The sequence below is a fragment of the Diabrotica undecimpunctata genome, chromosome 8 (assembly GCF_040954645.1).
Source record: "Diabrotica undecimpunctata isolate CICGRU chromosome 8, icDiaUnde3, whole genome shotgun sequence".
NCBI classification, from domain to species: Eukaryota; Metazoa; Arthropoda; class Insecta; order Coleoptera; family Chrysomelidae; genus Diabrotica; species Diabrotica undecimpunctata.
The window spans coordinates 16,226,281-16,247,834 of record NC_092810.1 but is presented as its reverse complement, the minus strand read 5'-3'; the positions used below and the strand labels follow the sequence as shown (position 1 = coordinate 16,247,834).

General features: G+C 32.7%; 1 protein-coding gene across 2 annotated transcripts; it reads left to right on the top strand.

Moving 5' to 3' along the window:
• The first annotated feature begins 378 nt into the window (after positions 1–378).
• Positions 379–18,451, top strand: LOC140447207 (uncharacterized). Of its 2 annotated transcripts, none has more exons than XM_072539720.1 (3): positions 379–495; positions 3,949–7,597; positions 18,282–18,451. In XM_072539720.1, the coding sequence occupies exon 2, from the start codon at positions 4,057–4,059 to the stop codon at positions 7,585–7,587; it is 3,531 nt and encodes a 1,176-aa protein (XP_072395821.1). In that variant the 5' UTR covers positions 379–495; positions 3,949–4,056; the 3' UTR covers positions 7,588–7,597; positions 18,282–18,451. The 2 variants fall into 2 exon arrangements, with proteins under 2 accessions (XP_072395821.1, XP_072395823.1); XM_072539722.1 differs by lacking the exon at positions 18,282–18,451 and adding an exon at positions 13,816–14,262.
• Positions 18,452–21,554: the final 3,103 nt, after the last annotated feature.

Sequence of the window (21,554 nt, the reverse complement as noted above, 5' to 3'; positions counted from 1 at the left end):
TTTGAACCTTTTTCATTAATTTTAATAATAAAATATTTTTTAAATTTAATTTGTGTATTATTTGAAGTATATGATTTAGGCCTGTACAAACGTAAAATTTACAAAATTTTAAAGTCTAGTAGAGCCCTGAAGGTGACATGCTATCGTATTTATTTTACAATTTTTATAATCTCTGAAAAATTACGCAAATTTGGATACCTCTTGCGATAGTGTAGCCAAAAAAAAATTTTTTATGCAAAGACGGGACGCCCTAATGTACATGCAAAAAATAAAAAAATGGACGGTATTTCATCATGCCTTTGACACCTATCAGGTTTATCATTCTTATCAATAGACATAAAAACTTATCGTTAAATATATAGACATGATTATGGAAGAGCTTTGTAAGTCGTTAAAAATATCGAAATTATACAGATAAATCAAGAGGAATTTTACAATTAGAAAATAAGTGAAACTTGTTTTTAAATATTTGGTACTTAATTTGGTATTTTACTGGTACGTATTAATATGTAATTATGTTCTTTAATAAGTTCCAAGCCATTTTTCAGGCACAAAAAAATAGTTCTTTTCTGTATGGGTCCAAAATTTAAAGTGAATTGTTCGTTCTGCGAGTGTCATTGGTGCTTAGTAATTAACTTTTTTATAAATTGAAATAAATACTAGCGGCAAAGACGAAAATAATTAATGTCTAAGATAAAATGAATTTCAATTAAAAGAAAAACAAAGCCAATTAAATAGAAATGCAGGTCAATATTCACAGGTTCAACCGATAGTAAATACAAACAACATTTTCAGTTTATCAAATAATAATAGCAAATAATATATAATTAGGATCTGCTTAAGTTTAACTTAAGTTAAATTTAATCGAATTAAATTAAATTAAATTAAATTAGATTGAATTTCTCAGGGTTCTCCACTACAAACAAAATATTTTTTCTTCAATTCTTGGTCTCAAGTATTTTCTGGATGCTGGCTTTCTTTAGGATAGACAAAAAGAATAAATATTATATACACAATTTATGATTTTTTTAAAAAAACACCATTTATTTAAATACAATATAGAAATCTAAAAATAAGGATCGTGTTTTAACGTAAGATTTATTATCTATTCCTCAGAACAAAAGAAAAGTTAATTTTGTTATCTCCCTTTGAAACCAAGTTATTTGATGTACTATAAAAATTGTTTTAATTAACTTTCCTAAAAAACAAACAAAATTTTATTATGTGCCAATTATCGCATTTGTGAATTCAATTCTTTTTAATCAATTACTTTATGATATGGGTTTAAAAAAACATATATGGTACAAATACAACGCTTATATCACAAATAATTTGATTGACTTTTTGGTTTACTCTCTACGATGTTTCCTGACGGACACTGATCAAGTCTCCGGATTGCGTTCCCGCAAAACTGTCCTATTCTCCAAACACGCGTAGCTCTGCTTCGTCCTTCCAAAACTGTTACACTCTTCCAAATATTGGCACTCTTTTAGCAAATGGTTTTCCCGCCTCGACTGGTTATCTTGTGTAAACTTTATATACATTTTGTTTCTTTACTTATAGAGTTAGGAGTCTCTTCGGATACAAGGAGTTTGGGATTCTTGACCTGGTCTCGATTTGCCTTCAACTAGTCTGCTATCACCAACTAAACTCACAAACAACAACTTATACTTATTTTTCACACAGTGTTCTCAAACTGGACTTCTCGTTCTGGATGGTAAAAACACACTGATTCAAATCTCCTGGTTCAATTTTCACATCGACTGTCCTATTCTCCTACCCTCGTTCTTCCTAGCCAATCATACGCATTAATTCTTTTTACCTATCTTCAAAATTTCCTATTTTAAAATTTTAAGAAATCAAACTGGTTTTACCCATTTAGGTTTTTCTCTAAATTAACAGAAGATAATATATCTCAAGGTGGAGCTTTTCTCCCCCTTTTTTTAATAGTTCCACCTGTATGCCGTCTGGGCCCGGGGCTTTATGGTTTTTTAGGGACGAAATTGCGTACTTTACTTCAGTTAGTGTAGGCCCTGGTATTTCAGGTTCGGCTAACTGGTACTGTTTTCGTTCCCCTGTCGTAGGTTTTTCTGTATTTAGGAGTTACTCAAAATACTTTCTCCATTGGCGGCTGATCTCCTCGTCGTCTGTGAGCAATTGTCCTGCATCGTCTTTTATAAATGTTGGGCTGTTGGTCGTGTTGCCCTTCATTGTTTTTAGGTCCTTATAAAACTGTCTACACTGATCGGTTCTATGTTCCTCCTCCAGTTGCTGTATTCGCGCTTCTAGGTACTGTTTCTTTTTTCTTTTCAAAAGTCTTCTCGTTTGAGTTCTTACTCTGTAGTCTTCCCTGTTCTCATCTGTAGGGCGTGTTAGTAACTCTAGCCTCTTGATTGCTTTCTGATGCAAGCTCTGTTTGTACTCCTGGTCAAACCACTGGTTTTTTTCTTGTTATTCCTTTCTTTTCCTATCGTTTCCGCTGCGGCACTTTCTATGGCGTTCGTTATATTTTGCCATTTTTGGTCTATGGTTAATTTTGGCGTTGATGTTTCTTCTTCTTCCAGTGTCTGCAATTTGTTTTGGATCAGTGCCTGATATTGGCATTCATTATCAGGTAAATCAAGCCTTGATATGTCCCATCAGTTTCCATGTTGGCGTTGCTTTGGCTGTCTCGTCTTTAGCCTTGTTCTCCATTATCTTTACGCTTACAAATAAACCCATATTTGATATAATAATCATTATACTTGCGTTTCTTTGCTGAGTTCATCTTGATTACAATAACTTCTCCCACTCCAACAAAATCAATGAAAGTCAACTACGACAATTAAAATTTCACAACACGTACGCTCTTATAATACAAAAATACGTTCAGGGTAGGCCGAGGTATCTCAAACACTCAAGTCAGACAGTCAGAGTCAAAATTGATTAGCTGCGGTCTGCGGTTAGCGGGCCAGCATCTGGTGGAGGGAGTGAAGGAGGGAGCCGCTGCTTGGAAACGCTCGGTTGTCAAATGCGCGCTATTGCCACATTGAACGGCTTACATAGCATTCGATTTCAAATTTCTGTGTAAAGTCAGATGTTACAATGGTTTGTTTTAATTTTCTAAACATCATGGTTAATTTAGAATTTTAGAAAGACTACCTAAATTTAATTTAATTTTCGACTTGTCTTGCTTCCCCCTGACGTGTCTTCACGTCCCCTAGGGTCTCTTGTCGTTTCCTCATTGCTGAGGATCGTGATTTCCTACAATGCGGGCTGTCAATTCTCTCTATCTCTTGCGATTTTGGGCTGCTCTCATGGACTCGGAAAACGTCTCTCCAGTGGCTTTCTGTACTTGATCTGACCATCGGATAGGTGAGCGTCCTCTGCCTCTACGTCCTTCTACGTTTCCGCATACAATTAATCTTTCTAAGTTGTCATTGTCTCTTCTCGCAATGTGGCCAAAAAACTTTAAAACATTTGCAAGACACTGAGAGGAGAGTCTGGTCTGAATGTTTAGCTCTTCGAGAATCGACTGATTGGATCTGTGCTCCGTCCACGAGACGCGTAGCATTCGTCTCCAGCACCACATTTCGAATGCGTCAATCCTTTTCCTATCCTCTGATTTTATTGTCCATGTTTCGGCAGCGTAACTGAAGATTGAAAAAATGAGTGTCCGTACCAGTCTCATTTTGAGTTTTTTGGATAAAGAGCGGTCCTTCCATATTTTTGACAGTCGACTCATCGCGTTCTTGGCCATCCCTATTCTTCTGCGAATTTCCGTATGGGAGGAGGCTGCATTGCTTAAGGAAGATCCTAGATACGTGAACTCGTCTACTTTCTCGAATTGATTTAGGGCGCCTGTTGTTTGGAGGATATTCGCGTGGACCTGCTTTATACGAAGGAAAATACTAGTGTGATCAATTTAAATATTCTAATGTTGCTTAGAAAAATTTCTTTTATTTTCAGAAACTCACGTTTGGAGAACGGTTTACTACACGTAATTTCTATTGATGGTATATATATAAAGGCCATTTATTTTATTAAAACTAAAACGATGTAAACTTAAAGCTGACTATGACAGAGACGTATCCAAAACTAACAGGTGGTGCTGGAATTCATGGTGCTGAATATCAAATAAAGTTGTTAACTTATTTTTTACTAAACGATTATGTCAACAACAAAACGTCGTTTAGGCTCTCTACTGAAAATAAACTTGCAAAAGGTTTTGATGACGTTGTCTACGAAACTTCAAAAGTGGATTTCATTATCCAAGCTAAACATTACTTAAGTAATGTGTTCAAATTTTCTCATATAGATCCTCGTAACAAGGATGATTTCGCCCTTTCCAAATACTTTGAAAATTGTAAAGAAACGAATTGTTTTGAAAAGTTAGTAAATAAAAATGATAAGTATCTTATCTTCGCTACAAATGTAGAAATCTCGGAAAAAACGGAATATGTAGAAGAACTAATTGTTAAAAGAAATCGAGACGATGGTCAAAATTATATATTCACAGAATTTGAAGGAATTAATGAATATTATACTTTTAATAACAATATAAGATTATTATTGTTTGAAAATTTAGAAAACTTCGATAAGTTTTTTAATTATTTTCTCGAAAAACTTGTTCTTATTAGGATAACTGATGACTATCTAGAAGATAAGATTCAAGAATTTGTTAAAAAAATTATATATATACAGGAGGAAAATAGGATGGACTTCATAAGGTTTTTGTACAATGAAGTCAAAAATTGGTTTACTCAGCCCAAAGGAATATATTTTACTTTTGCCGATGTTGAAAGAATTATAGCGGATTTTAACACCGTAAAGTATATTGCTCATATAAAAATGAATATTAAATGGATTTTTAAAACATTTGAAATGACTGAAATTAAAAAGAAAAAGAAAGTTTGCTATGAAATTAAATGCAAGGAATTTTACGAAATGCATGTCTTAAAACTTTTAGCAGGCAATCAAAAGAAACAAGTAATAGTGGGGAATCTAATTGATTTCCTGAATAGTCAAACAAATATTATTCCTGCTTTCATGACACCATCTCCCGTATTATTAATTATACCTTTGTTTGAACAAGTAACTGAAGATATTCAAGATAAGTTAGGTACGATGTTGGAAAGTATATCTGCTAAAGATTACAAGACTGTAATATTTATTACCCATAACAGAGATATTATCAGTCAATTTGAGCCAGATATTACTATTAATGAACCTATTAAATTTAGTGATTTTGAGTCTGAAAGCCAAACGAGAATTCTTTCCAAAGAACTAGATTTCCAAGGTCGAAACTTACAATTAACAGAAGTTTTAGAAGGCGATGTTAACAATGTGCTAGATGAAGATACTTTAGTAGAGATATCATCGGATAAGAAAATTAAAATATATTCCTACGATGATAAAAAAATCACTAATTTTTATATACCAAGAACTATCCGTTTTCCTTATTTAGATCAGACTGAAGAAAATTTTGCTAAATGGATAGTAAATGAACCAAAGAGTAAACTACTTGTTATTGCTGATGAAGCAGGAATGGGAAAATCCACCATTCTATCAAATTTGAAAAACAATCTAATAATAAATCACAATTATTGGATTCCAAAAATAGACTTAAATATGTGTCAAAGTATTTTAGACAAATACACACATTACGAAGATACAAAATACGATATAAAACGCTTTCTTTGTGATATCAATCAAATAACATGTAATTTTGATAAAAGGCTTTTTGATGTGCACAAGATAATTATCATATTTGACGGTTTTGATGATGTTAGTCCTGACTATGACAAAGTTGTGTTAACTCTAATAAAAAACTGTTTGGATGCTTCAAATATTAAAAGAATTATAGTCACAACTAGAAATAATTGTCAACATATTTTAAATTTTCCAAATTCAGTTGTTTGCTCATTACAACCATTAAATAAAGAAGAACAGTTCCATTTTCTGCTTAATTATTGGTTGAGTCAACTAACTGTAGAAAAAGAAAAAAAATGTAGCGAATTTGTAGATGAAATTATTACAAAAATGTCTGAAAACTTAAGATATCGTTCTGTGAAAACTTTCCTTAGCAATCCCTTGCACTGCAGTTTAGTAGCAAAAATTTTTGAAAATAATTGCTTGTCCTATATTAACACAGGAACATTTGACCAGTCCGCGCTTGCTGAACTAAATTTAACGCAAGTATATACCAAATTTATCAACAAAATCAAAGAGGATTACATGAAAAAAAATAATGTTAACGGTAATATTACTTTAAAACGATCAATGGAATCTTCCTTTAACATGGCAATGGAATATCATAGGAAATGCGCATTGCAGCTTCTTTTTCCCGAACATGTTCATCGATATTTTAGAATTCCCCAATACTCCTTTAGTGTTTATGATCACGATATAAGTAATAGAATAGGGATTTTGAATACTGCTGGAAGCTCATTTAGGTTCATACACCAAACATTTGCTGAATATTTCGTTGCTGAACATTTAACTCGTATAATCAACGAAAGCTCTAACGACAGTAATTTTTTGAAGATTTTAGTTACCGAAGTTCTACTAAAACCAAAGTTTACTGCAGTGCAAATCTTTATGGAGGCAATGTTAAAAGGGGAAATACTGTCGGACGAAATTTTTATAGCATTTGGTCGTGAATTAACCAAGGCTTTACAAACTGAGAACGATTTTAACTTTATAACTATTAATAGATGTTACACTTTATTAGAAATTTTATTAAAGAAATGCTATAGTCTCCAAAAAGTGAATACAAAATATTTAATTTGGTCTGTATTAGACGATATTAAGTTAGTAACACTATTAAAAGACAAAGGAGTTGACTTACACCAAGTTAACCAGGAAAAACAAAGCTTGCTTCATAAAGCCATATTAATAAATAATGAAACAGTAGCAATTTATTTGATTGATTTTGGTTTGGATATTAATCATAAGGATAATTTTGGTAATTGTCCACTACACTACGCCGTTGAAAGCAATAATAAAAATATTGTAAGCAAATTACTTTCTAATAGCAAAATAAACCGAAATTCCCTAAATAATAACGGAGAATCTGCACTGCATATAGCGGCCCGAGAAAATCTTATCGATATACAATCTTACCTAATTGGGACAAACGTTGAAATAGATTCTTTAGACATAAACAATCGGACACCTTTTCTTACTGCTATTGTACATAGAAATTATGAATTTGCAAAATTATTATTTAATTATATCAAAACAGAAACAACTTTCATAGAAAAGTCTAACGTAGCCTATGACGCAATGCTTTATACCATCCAAAATGATGCTGTTGATTTCCTAAAGTTTTTGCTCAAAGAAATATATCCCATCAATCAAACAGACAACGACGGTGTTACACCTTTGATGCTGGCTTGTCGTTACAAAAGTTTCAGTTGTGCTTATCATTTAATCGATTCTGGATGCGATGTCACCCGAATTGATAGAAACTGGAAGAATATTTTTAATTACGCAACGAATCATTCAATTGGTTTAGACGAATCAAACAATTATTGCTTATTTATGAAGAAATTAATTGAAGTATATAAAACGTCGCTGACGAACTTATTGCCGACAATGGAATAAGAGCAGACAGGTGAGTACAGCTTATTTCAAATAGAGTGACGAGTCCTTCCACAAAATACACTGCGCTATAAAAATTAAAATTTTTATTTTAAGTAATGAAAAAATTTTTGTTTGTTCTTTTTTGGTTTATGACTGTTTTAGAACATCTTAAATAAAAAACTTTTCTTCTTTTTTTACAAAAAATGTATTGTAATTAACAATATAAGATCATAAATCTAAACATCTAAACAAACAACTGATCTAAACAAACTAACATTATAAATTAATGGCGAAATTGAAATTTTTAAAGTTGAAGAAACTACTAGTACCGTGTACTAGTATCGAGTATTGCCTCCTCTGGCATTTATTATTGCTTGACAACGATCTCTCATACTAAGAATAATCGTTCTGATTTCTTTCTTGATCAATTTGATCCCAAATTTCAACCAACCGCAAAAACAGTTCATCTAATGTGTTTGGTGCATTAGGTAGTTGTCATAGTCGTTTGCCTATGATGTCCCAAACATGTTCTTGCTTTCCTTTCTTCTGTAATTTTCTATTCTTTTTCTGCTCCAGTTCTATTTTTTCTGGAGTTGCCGTCAAAATCTTTGAAATGCCTAATTTTCTACCCCTCTTTTTTAATTTATTTTCATTCACTACGCACAACGGTGTCATTTGTTCAATAGATATATCTCCTTGTCTCTCGTTTATAAGCTCCGATTTTGATGATGAAGGAGCGACATCTGCCTGAGCTTCGATGACTTTTGATGTACTTGGAATAATATCAGGTTCATTTATTTCCAAGACTGCATCTTTTGAAGGTACTCGATTTGGTTTGGAGGTATAGGGAGTAATATCAGCTTCAGGAAGTTGTAGTTTGACAGCGGGAATGTTATAAAGGGTGGAAGGCAAAAAATCTTCTTCTTTGATAATATTCGGTCTATATGGAACAATACCACTTATTTCAAAGCCTTTTTGAGCTTTTTTCATGGTGGCTAGAATGCTCGATTGAAAATTTCCGATATATCAAATGGTGTTATTTTTGGTGAACATTTTGTGTCCTATAGAGAGAACATTTACTTGAATAGGCAGATTTTAGCGGCCCAAAGAATGTCAGATATAGTGGATGTAGCTTATGGGACGTGTGAGGCGGAAACTATAACATAATGATCCCATTTTCACGGCAAAATTCATATGCAGATAAAGAACAATGACTGCTGTGATTTTCTCCTTAGAAGTAGATGCGTGTTTATTAAAATACTTAAGCCAAATCAAGAATAAATCTTCATTCATCCAGCCTTTGGCCGAGCATTCATATATGGCACCTACCGGTCCATTGCGTTTGAGCTGATCCGACATTCGGATTCTAGGATAAATAAACATCGGTGGTATGTATATATCCCTGATGCATTTACTGAGCAGCACACAGTTATATTTCGACCTCTCTCTCCCAACTTATAGCTTTTCCCAGTTGTTTGACACCTTTTGGGGCTATAATTTTGGATGGCACCTGCACTGTGGTAATACCTGTCTCGTCGACATTAAATATACGGCAGGCTTGAAAGTTATATTTTGTTAAGACTATATTTAAATTTGTGAAAAAAAGGCCTACACTTTCAGCATTAAAACCCGAAATTCTCCCTAAACTGGTTGCCTCGGGTTTCCTCAAACTAAGATTTGGATGCCGTTTTAAGAAAGCTTGAAGCCAGTCTTTACCGGCCATTTTTTGCCATCGTTGAAGCAGTTTTTAATATTATTTTTAACTGCAAACTCGTAGACGATTCTTCGTAAATCAGTGGCCGTTAGACCATAGAACATCTTCGCCAGATAGATGCAGCGATCAGCCACTTGCTGTTCTTGTTCACTGCAAAATATAGGATATAGGACCTAGTTGTGCTGCACAAGCATTGTTGGCATTTAGTCCATTTAGTACCTTTTAATGTAGAATATGGGATACCTGAAAAAAGAACATTAGAAAATGGATTAAAAAATAGAAATCCTATATTACCAAACTCTCTTGCACTTTGCCTTTTTCCCTTTTCGTTTCTAACTGCATTTATAGCTCCCTGAAGTTGTTCTGCACCCCAAGTTGCCTTTTTCCGTGAATTCACCGTTGCCTTTGGCATTCTTTATCCTAAATTAAAAATGTATAAATTAATGTTTAATACCGCTCACTGGAGGGTAATACCGCCCAAGTTGGGCGAAATTACCCGCCATCGCCATATCATAAGCAAAACAATTGTTAATCGTTATTTCTCAATATATTGAAAGAATTTGTTTCGATCCATATATATATATAAGAGGACCAGTCACTAATTAATAAAAAAATCAATAAATTAAGTATAAAAATAAGTTACTTACAAATTATTTTCGAGCACGTAAATATTATAGCGGCGCCACACAAAACACATTTATCTCTGTCAAACAACTAAACGTGCTTATGGCTGGCGATCTTGTTGCTCGCTTCTCTCGGTAGTATCGTGACGTCACTTCAACGTTGTCAAAGTTACTATTTCTCTATGTTTAACATATTGTATAGAGTGGACGGTATTTGCCGCTGGGCGGTAATATCCGCATTTCCCCTAATTATAAAGTCAGTATTAATGACTCCTTAACAACTCGTTAAGGACATACAAAGAACATAAGAATTATTTCCGCGAATTTCTAGTCACTGGATTTTAAACGAATTCGTAATTTAGTCTCATTATGTTGTCGAGTTTCAACAAGAAAGGTGCTACCACGCACATTAGAACTACTTTGTAGAATGGAGATGGTTAAGTGTAGTACGGGTAAACACGTCAGATTGACACCAGAATCCAAAGGAATAGTTTACAATGTATTTAAATATATGGAAATACTATTTCCTGAATATAATCGAACCAGTATTAAACAACGTGTGAGTGAAGCTACTGGAGTATCTTTACGTACAGTAGAAACGATCATTCAACAAGCGAGATGTTAACAAACTCGGAGTCAAATAATGCACTAAAATTTCCAGCTACAACACTTGCTAAAAGGAAAGCAACCGTGACAGACTTGAGGGAGTATAAAAAACAGTTCATTAGAAATACTATTCATCGTTTTCATGAGACTGAACGTTGTCGTGTATCATTGAAGCTTTTGCAGAAAAGGCTTGAAGAGGTGTACGAGTGCACTGGAAGTGTGAGTTCTCTCTACAGAATTGTGAAAGATTTGAGATTTAAATGGAAGAAAACGAAAGATAATCGACGTTTATTAATGAACGGAATGATATTCATGCTCTACGCATTAAATATTTGGACAAAATTAAATATTACAGAAGCAAAGGTAAGTCAATTGTATATGTTGATGAAACCTATGTACATGCAGGACACACTACGCCAAATAGCTCGACAGATGACAGCGGCAATGGATTGTTCAAAAAAATTTCAAAAGAAAGTAGGTTGATTATTGTACATGGTGGTGGGGTCTGGTATTATACAGAATGCCCTTTTGACTTTAAAGTCATGAGATTATCATGATGATATGAATTCAGAAAATAATGAAAAATGGATAAAACGACAGGTAATACCCAATTTGCCTGCTACATCTGTTGTTGTTACTGATAATGCGTCATATCATAATGTACAAATTAATAAAACACCCACCAGTAATTCTAAAAAAATGGATATGATATGTTGGTTGACAGAAAAAAATTTACCATTTGTAACGTCAATGTTATAGCGATACCTAAAAAACAGGGGGCTATAAAGTGCGAAAAATATCGAACAATCAGCCTAATGAGCCACATGTTGAAACTGTTTCTTAGAGTCATCAATAGAAGAATTTATAAGAAGTGCGAGGAACAAATATCGGACAGACAGTTCGGCTTCATTAAAGCAGTGGGTACCAGAGAGGCACTTTTCGGAGTACAGGTACTGATTCAAAGATGCAGGGACGTTAACTGCGACGTATACGCGTGCTTGATCGACTATGAAAAGGCATTTGACAGAGTTCAACTTCAAAAGATGATAAACATTTTAAAAGAAACAGACCTGGATGACAAAGACCTCACAATAAATTCAGAACTCTACTGGAATCAGACCGCATACATGAAAATTAACGGAGAAGAAACAGATCACATAAAAATACTACGTGGAGTTAAGAGTAAAAGAGTAAACAATGTTAGATATGCCGACGACACCATGGTGATAGCAGATAGTTTAGAGGGACTTCAGAGGCTAATGGACAGAATAAACGAGTACAGTCAACAGTACGGACTAAACATTAATACCCACAAAACGAAACAAATGATTATCAGCAAGGAGAATATAAATGGGGCTCATCTATACATTAATCGGACGCAGATAGAGCGAGTAAAACAGTATTGCTACCTGGAAACTATTATAAACGAACAGTGGAGCAATGTACAGGAAATAAAGTGCCGCATAGGAAAGGCAAGAACGGTCTTTAACAAAATGAGCGCCATCTTCAAAAGTCACAACATATCCCTAGATACAAAAATGAAACGTTTGAGATGCTATGTTTTCTCTGTGTTGTTGTACGGGGCGGAGGCATGGACGCTTACAGACACCACTATTAAAAAACTTGAAGCATTTGAGATGTGGCTTTATAGAAGAATGCTGAGAATATCATGGACAGCAAGGATCACGAACAAGGAAGGTCTAGAAAAAATAAAGAAGGAACCAGATATTGTGTTTACGATCAAAAGCATAAAATTGCAATATCTGGGACACGTTATGAGAAATCAGCACCGTTACTCCCTGCTGCAGTCTATATTGCAAGGTAAAGTCAAAGGTAAGCGAGGACCCGGTAGAAGGAGAATATCATGGCTGCGGAATTTAAGAACATGGTTTAAGAAAACCTCAACGGAGCTGTTTCGAGCCGCAGCGAGCAAGGTCATGATTGCCAATATGATTTCCAACATCCGAAACAGATAGGAACCAGAAGAAGAAGAAGAAGAACGTCAATGTTAAAACCGCAATTGTATGAAATCATCAAACGACACAAACAAGATCATATTCAATATCTATTTGACAAAGTGCTGCAAGAATGTGGACATGTTTCGAGACAAAGAAATGGTTTGGCCGCAAATAAAAAATGAAGTTGGAAAACAAAACGTTAATTTTAAGTTAGAAGACGTAAAAGTGTTGGTGGAACAGGAATTTACTAGAGTAACTGTAGATAACTGGAAGAAAATGTGTGAACATGTTGTCAAGGTTGAAGATAAGTATTTAAGAAGTGAATATCGCATAGATGTAATTTCTGAAGAATTAAGGATTGATTTAAATGATTCTAGTGACGACAACAGTGTATTTGATTATTAAACTGAATAATATAATTTAACATTACGATGTACTTATGTAACCTATGTGAAGTTTTCCAAACTGTCCTGTATATATGTATTATTTTTTTTACTTTATTACAATCATTTCGTATATTCTTCTATTGAACTTTGTGACGTTTACGTGATTAATAATATAAATAATAAAGGTTTTAAAGTTAAAACAATCTTTGTGATTAATATTTGTTAATACTATAATCTGTAATACGTAACTATGATTTCACATACAGAAAATATATGTATGTGATATATTATAATAATATGTATTAAAATATAGTACAATATTGCCAAAAATATAATCTAATATCATTGTTTAATAAATTGTGTGTACCTATCTTTAACAATTTGATTTAAATCAATATATAATAATAATTTTTTTTGAATTTTTAATTCACCAAACCTTTTTTACTGACTTCTATTATATTTTTCCAAGTTCAAATGTATTTTTTTTTTAATTTTTCCAAGTGGGATGGCAATTATAATTAACAAATAACTTATCTATCTATATAAAAGACTATGATATACTCGGTTCGCTATTCCCAGTCCGAACTGTCTAGTGAATTTAGTAATTATTTTTTTGCGAAGTTAGTTACTTTTTGACAGACTAAAAGTGGCTGGAAATTACTATAAAACCAAACACACGTACTCATAGCCAATATTAATAGTAAACAAACTAAATAGTAAATAAAATAGAACTTTGCGAATTACCGACAATCAATATTTATTTATCTGCACCATATAATAAATAGTTATGTTAAATTATAACAACTAAAATATATTTTTTAAATATATACTACCCGAAATTTGATGGGTTTAGTATACACTTCCACTATTTCGAATAATTCTTCTTTTTTTAAAGAAAGAAGTCTGCAATAGTAGGATACTTGAGCTATTAATACTGAGACGTAGGAATTGTTGTGTTGTAGGTTTCCGACAATGAATCTGTCAAAATATGCCCGAGCTAAGCGAATGGAGTTTACACCGTTTGTCCAGTAAAGTAACGACGCCATCTAGGAAAGAAATCTGAACTACCACAATTTGACATTTCAACCATATTTTGTTCTTGAAACGATGTTTAATTAATAATACTGTATTAATTACATATTAATATAATTAATAATTAATTTTAATAATATATTTAAGGTAGAATTTAATACAAAATAATTTAAAGTTTTATGTTAGTTTAGATTTAAAATCCTAACGGTACCTGAACAAAAAAAATTTGACTACTGACATTTCAACCTATGAGTCAATCGTATTTTGTTTTTGAATCTGAACAGATAAACTGACAGATTAAAATTATTTGACATATAAAATATAAAATATTTATTTGCCAAATAAAGTACTGAATAAAAAGTTATCTGGAAAATAAATTGTGTTTATTTTAGTTCGTTATTATGTTGTAGGTTATCACGAAATCAAAAATATAACCTAAATATTGTCGTTTAATGTAGGTTAGAGGCATCGATATTAAAAGATTTAATGAAATCGGAGAGTATGATCAGTATGATGTTTAATGTTGATAAACTTAGTGCGAGAATATAATATTTGATGTAGAATTGAACATTTTAATTTTTGTAATGATAAAGACTTTTTTAAAAGGTTAAGATTAAGTAAGCCGACAGTGATCTATATTCCGAGAAAATATTGTAAATAATTGTTAATAAATGGTTATAAAAGTAGGTGTATACATATTTTCATTTATGACAATTTCGTGATACTTCTTGGATATGTTTTTCTAGGTACCTACCAGGTAAGAATAAGTAATTCTGTATTCTTGATAAGAAATAATTTAAAAATATTACGAAACTATTTATTTAAAAGTTCCTGTCAAAATACACTGGAGTCTTTATGCGTCGATGAAACAGAAGTTCTTGCAAAGGAAAATATTGTTAGAAAGAAATATAGAGGTATATCTGAATAGCTTGGAACACGATTCGGATACTATTATGTGGGCATTTACAACACTTTTCACTGAATTTAATTTTAACTTTTCAAAAAATATTACTTTGTACTTGTAACTTTTACGGATGCCTACAAGGCTTATGGTTAACGAAGACCGACACTTTTTACTTTTTTTTCTTAAACACAAACTGCTCCTTTCAGCTATCGGGAATCAACTCTCTACACTGTCTCTACACTCACTGTCGTTTTCTTTCATGCCAAAAACTCTCTTGGCTTAACACCCCTTTCATCAATAACTTTCCTTCCTTTTCATTGGTCAAAACAAATATTCCTCTTTCTTCATTTTAACGTCTTCAAATTTCCCAGTCGTAAGTACTTTAATATTTTCTAGAAACTCCAAATTCCCGACTTCTTTCAAACAACCTTTTTCGTTAATCTTACGTTCAAATACAAATTGTTCTTAAATGCACTTCAAAACCAATAAACAATTCCATGGATATTATCGATTAGATTACAAATATGTTAACAAAGGCAACTTTGTTAACATATTTGAGTATTGATATACTGAGTAAAACCAATACCTATGTTAACAATAGACAGTCAAATAGGTATTTTAAATTTTAAATGAAAGAAACAAATATTTTTAAAAAACTACTTTAACATATTACAAAATGTCAAATTTTATGTATACAATAGATGGATTTTCTTCTTGTTCTTCTCTGCCTTTATTTGTCTATATACTACTACTTACCATATACTACTTCCATTAATAAAACTTGAAGAACAACTAATCATATTTTAATCATACTATTTTTGTTTTTTCTTTCTGTTCTCTATGGATCAGTCAAAACACACCATTAACAGATGTCACAAACGAAGTTTTACTATCATTAACTAAATTTTAAAATATATTTTGTTCATTATTTTATATGTTATATTTTATATAGATTAATGTTGAGTGTCATAGCTGTATATAAATAATCTCAACGACTAGTATGTTGCACTGACAATTTGTGATATATTGTAAATATTTACACATTCTTCTGATTACAGTGTCTTGAAGAAGGAATAAAACTATTCCGAAAGCTAGACCAAAAGTCAAAAGAGTGTTTCTGTAACATCCCGGCCAAACTTTCTGACTGCAGCCCTAATAAACTGTGTTGTTTGTTTATATCGACAGTCAATAATATTTCTTATATTTCTTATAGTATTTCTATATATATATATATATATATATATATATATATATATATATATATATATATATATATATATATAAACCAGGAAAGTAAAACAAGAAAATCTCTAACAAAGCAACAATACATCATAGCTTAATTGTGCTGTGATTCTGTGTAGATGGTCTTTTTATTATTACTCTATATTAACTCCTCGTCATCCTGTATGTTGTTTAGTTTGTTATGAACTCAAATACAAACTAAGGTCCTTTACATTTTCACAATTAAGATTCATAATTCTTTCCGGCGAGGTTGAGCCTTAACTTTTCAGCTTTTCAACTTCATGAAAATTTATTCATGCAAAACTGAGGTTTTCTTTGCTTTCGGTTCCTATTTTTGCGTTTTGTGGTGTGGTTTGGGACATTTATTAAATGTCAGGTAATTTATTGTATGGAGCTATGCTCGCTCAAGTGCGGAATCGGAAAAATTATGTCAAATATTCCCGGTTAAGAGTACCCGATTATCCGGAAATGAAAATGAGAATAAATGTGTTATTTTTTCGCGAAAACTCTGCGCTGTTATTGAAATAGGCGCGACTATATATATCACAGACCAAACAAAATATGAACGCTTAGAAGTACGGCGGTTTTTAATTATTTACTAAGACCAAATCTGGAATTTTCTTTTCAAATAAATAGATATTAATTTATGGAATCAGTGCACAAATAAGTGTTTACTGCACGTAACGCAAAATTTAAGAGTAAACCAACAAGACCGTCAAGCGGAATTACACAAGACGTCCAGTGCAAATAATACTCATTGTAGAAGTATTACTAAAGTTTATTATAAATGTTGCTGTTTCCATATAATGGGAAATGGGATATACTTGGGTTATCCAAAGTACTTAGAAAAAGTGAAGAATAAATGGTACCTTCGCCGGGAACTCTACACGAGGAGAGTCTTGTAATGGTGGCATCGGATGTATGGTAAATAAAAAACTCACAAGAATATACTCACAATTAAAAGCGTAAGTAATAGAGTTATATTATAGTCTATTTGTGTCCACACAGACAAAGAAGTTTAATGGTTCTACGATGACGTTAATACTACGATAAGAGAGGTAATGGCCGACTATACTACACTGATAGGAAGACCTAAATGCCAAAATAGGCCACAAGCAGAATGAATCAAAGTTTTGTACTTGGAACTCACGGATATGGTGATAGATAGATCAGGCAATATATCATCAACACTTATTTCAAAAACACCCCTTGGCATTCACCAAATGGCTTAAAAACCAAACTGACCATATATTGACTAACAAAAAAATACGCGATTCAAGAAGAAACTATAGTTATCAAATTTTAAATGATATGTAGTAATAATTGTGAGACTTACAAATCCATATCCAGTCAATTGCATCTACAATCACTCCACTTAATTTTTTTCGTCTTCCTCCTATTTGAGGTTAGGACGGAATAATATGTTAATCTGTTGTACAACTTTCATAAACAAATAAGTCGCTTTTGTAGAGTTTTGCATCTGTCTTGTATCCTGATTTGCGTGCATTTTTAACCGTACCAGTTCTCGAAATTTCTTTTAAATCTTACTTACTGTTGACTGCGTAATGGGCATTTCTGGATCTGGATTTCCATCTGAGTTCGCGATTTGTTTCCATACCCAATCATCATGAATATTTCAATTCTTTGCTTTACACTCAAATTCATTTCTACTTAAAATTAATTCTAAGCAATAATACAAAACATTCACGAATTAATACAATTATCGTGCTACTTAATTGTTATTGAACGTTACTAAAAATAATTACAGTTTACCAAAAACTAGAAGTAGGCTACTTTTTTGCAATTTATAATAAATAATTTATTTTCTAAGCGCATATCTTTCAAATTATATCCATTAGACCCGAGTATTCTACTTTTTTGAAATCAGCTCATTTTTATCGATCTAAAAATGCCCTAAAATACAGGGTGTTACATTTAAAACAAGATCCAATGACGTCATCACTGTAATGTGTATCATCTTATATAATGCAATTTTATAGTAAAATGTAAAACATTAAATTAAAAATCAACCTATTTTAGATTTTTTTTAAATACGCTTTTTATTTAGGAAATATCGAATTTATTCCATACTTTACAGACACACTGTATATAGGCTAATTTATATAGGATTGAAATTCGATCTAAAAAATGGTATTGGGCGATATTTAGATTTTGCTTGAATGGGTTAATAATCAACATGTGGCTTCTTTACCGCAACATTGAGGCAATTTATTTATTAGAATTTTACAGGGGAATTGTGGAGGTCCTGCTGACAGCTCCAGATATTCAAAATCACTAAAACATGTTGCTGATGAAATTCGTTTGGATAATGTGGGTCATTTGGTGGACAAAATTGAAAAACAACGAAGGTGCGGCAAATGTGGCAAGTGTAGTAAATATCGATGCATTAAATGTAATGTAAGACTTCATCCCGAGCAATGTTTTGTCAAATATCACACATTGTAAAAATTTTAAAATAAATAATGTTTTATGAAATATTGTGTCCTTCACTGCCCAGCGTATGATATCCTACTTCTCAGTCCTAATCCCTTTTGGGATGTGGTGACACCATCAGGCCTTTACAGTTTTTTCACGATTTCCTTCCATCCTTTCCTGTCCTGGGCTAGTTGTTTGATCTACCCAACGGCTTTAAGATCTTCTCCTAGGTCCCTTTCCTTTAACTCTACCTTCGACTGTCAGTTGTTATCAGATATTCTTAACATGCGGCGGAATAGTTACCCACATTTCAAAAGCGTCTAGTTTATTTTTATCCGCTTTCTTCAAGGTCCACGTTTCGGATGCATATGTGGCTATAGAAAAAATTAGTGCCCTTACCAGCCTTAGTTTTGTGTTTACTGTTATGCTAAAATTTTTCCAAATTGTTACCAGTTTCATCATAGCTGTTTTAGCAATAGTCAACCTTCTACGTATCTCTTTGTCACACCCTCCGGCATTTGTTATTAGGTACACCAGGTATATGAAAGTATTTACTACTTCAAAGCCACCAATTTCTTTAACGTATTGAAGATTATTCCGAGCTCTGTCTACTATCATGATCTTTGTCTTACTACTATTTAGCTTTAGTCCATATGTTTTGTTTTTCTCTTCAGAGAAGTGAATGTCAATGTGAAAGTGTCAGAATATCTCAAGCTACCGACTTTTTGACCTTCTACTGATATTCCACCCTTCCACCCGTCTAGTAACTTCCGCATATCGTGTTTCCTGTATATATTAAATAGAGTTGGCGAGATTATGCATCCCTGCCTGACACCTGCCTCTGTTCTGAAATGATCGGAATGGGTTTTGTTTATTTTTACTGTGCACTTATTATTTTCATATAGACTTCTAATTAGTTGACTTAAGTAGTGGGATGTTCCCATTTCCACTAGTCTGGACCATAGCTGCTGCTATGAAGGCCTTTGTGTAATCCACAAAGCACATAAGCATAGGAGTATTGAATTCACGAGTTTTAGAAGCAGTTTCATCTGAGGCAATAGAACAGCTTTTAGTCTTTTATGTATTACATGAAGTAGAATCTTGCTTGCATGGGATATTAGGGTTACCGTTCTGCAGTTGCTGCAATCTAGCGGAGTTCCTTTTTTGAATATGGGGATGAAAATGGATGTTGTCCAGTCGTTGGGCCACTCTCCGGTTTCCCAAATCTTTTTGCAGATCATATGCATAACATTTACTTCAACATTTCCAGTCTCTTTTAAAACTTCTGCGGCGATCTGGTCTGCGCTAGTAGATTTTCTATTTTTTAGCTTTTTGGCTGCTTTTTCTACCTCTGACTTTAGAATGTTTGGTTTTCCCTCTGCAGTGAACTCGTCGTGATTTGCATTTTTTTGATCATATGCATATAGATTTTGACAATATTTTCTTCATACCTCTGCAATCCCTCTCTCGTCATTTATAATATGTTGGTTTTGATCCATTATTGTTTGTGTGATTGGTTTAAATTCCCTGGATAGATATCGGACTTTGTTATATAGCTCTTGGGATTCATACCGGTTTCCATATCTCTCTAGTTCTTTGCAATCTTCATTTATATGTTAATTTTTATCATCCCTACATGCTTTTTTAATTTCTCTATTTAACCTTGCTAATTCGTTTTTGTTGGTGTCGTTTTGATATATTTAATTTAAATATAGGAGAGATTTAATTCTCCTTCGCTCTTCGAGAAGTTGCAGCGTTCTGTCTGTCATCCAGTGTTTTCTCTTGATGATCTTTATTTCAATTCTGGTTCTTTCTACAGATGTTTCTATGGCATTTCTGAAACCTTTCCACATTTCTTCCGGGTTGTCTTGTGTGTTCAACATACTAGTTTCCTTTAATGCATCTCTAAATGTTTTCGGATTTGAAATCTCCAGCCTGTTTTGATTTTGGTGCGGCATTGTTCTTTTTAGCTTCATCTTGAAGCAAGCCCATAATAATTTATGATTGGATCCACATTCAGCTCTTGGTCTAGTTTTTACGTTTGTAAAACATGTTTTTCATCTATTTCTTATCAACATGAAGTCGATTTGGTTCTTGTATTTTCCATTTGAGCTGGTCCACGTCGATAAACGACGAACGTGATGTTTGAACATTGTATTTACAATGGTCAAACTGTTTTCGGTTGCAAAATCTATTAAACGTTCGCCTTGGCTGTTTCTAATACCTAACCCACAGTGTCCTACATTTTGGATGTTATTATTTATTGTTTCTCCTACCTTAGCGTTAAAATCGCCCATGATTATGAGTGGTTCTTTAGATAAAATATTTCTTATTGTTTCTTCAATAACGGAGTATACGTCTTCCACGCTATCTTTCCACACGACGTATGATATATCATACGTCAAAAAAAGACAGTTACAAGAAAAACCTAAATTTTGTACATTGCAATAAAAACAACCTCTCTTTATTTCATTCTGAAGTTTTGAGTTCGTTTTGATAAACACTTAATTTTGGGTTAAAGCCGGTCTCTAATTAAAATAAAGACTCTAACACTAGTTTTAAATTTTCTCCTAGTTTCGTTTACGAGTAATCGCCACAATAGATAATGTATTTTTTGACAGATTTTATAAATTTTGTCCGTTACTATAGCAGGTAACTATTGTAAGTAATCGCAAAGAGTGCCCATATTTTTTAACCCAACAGTATATTATTAAATATTTAATTTTATGTTATGTTTTGACACCGTTTTACAAATCTAGATAAAATAATTTGGTGTATATAATACATTAATTATAACATATTGCGTGGCTTCAGGCAATATATTCAATTAATCAAAATTTGTAAAATTATATTTGACGAATTAATTGATTCATGACGTGCACCTTTTACCATGGCTTGTTTTAAAACAAGAGTATTAATATCGCTAATGATTTATAGGCGATTTGATGGACGAAATTTGATTGAGTACAGGGAGTGCCTAAGTGAATTAGAGATAATGTAATATTTTATACAGTACATTCGACCAACTTAAACCTCTAAACGATTAACGGAATTCGCAGAAAACCTTTCGATGTAATAAAAGGCACG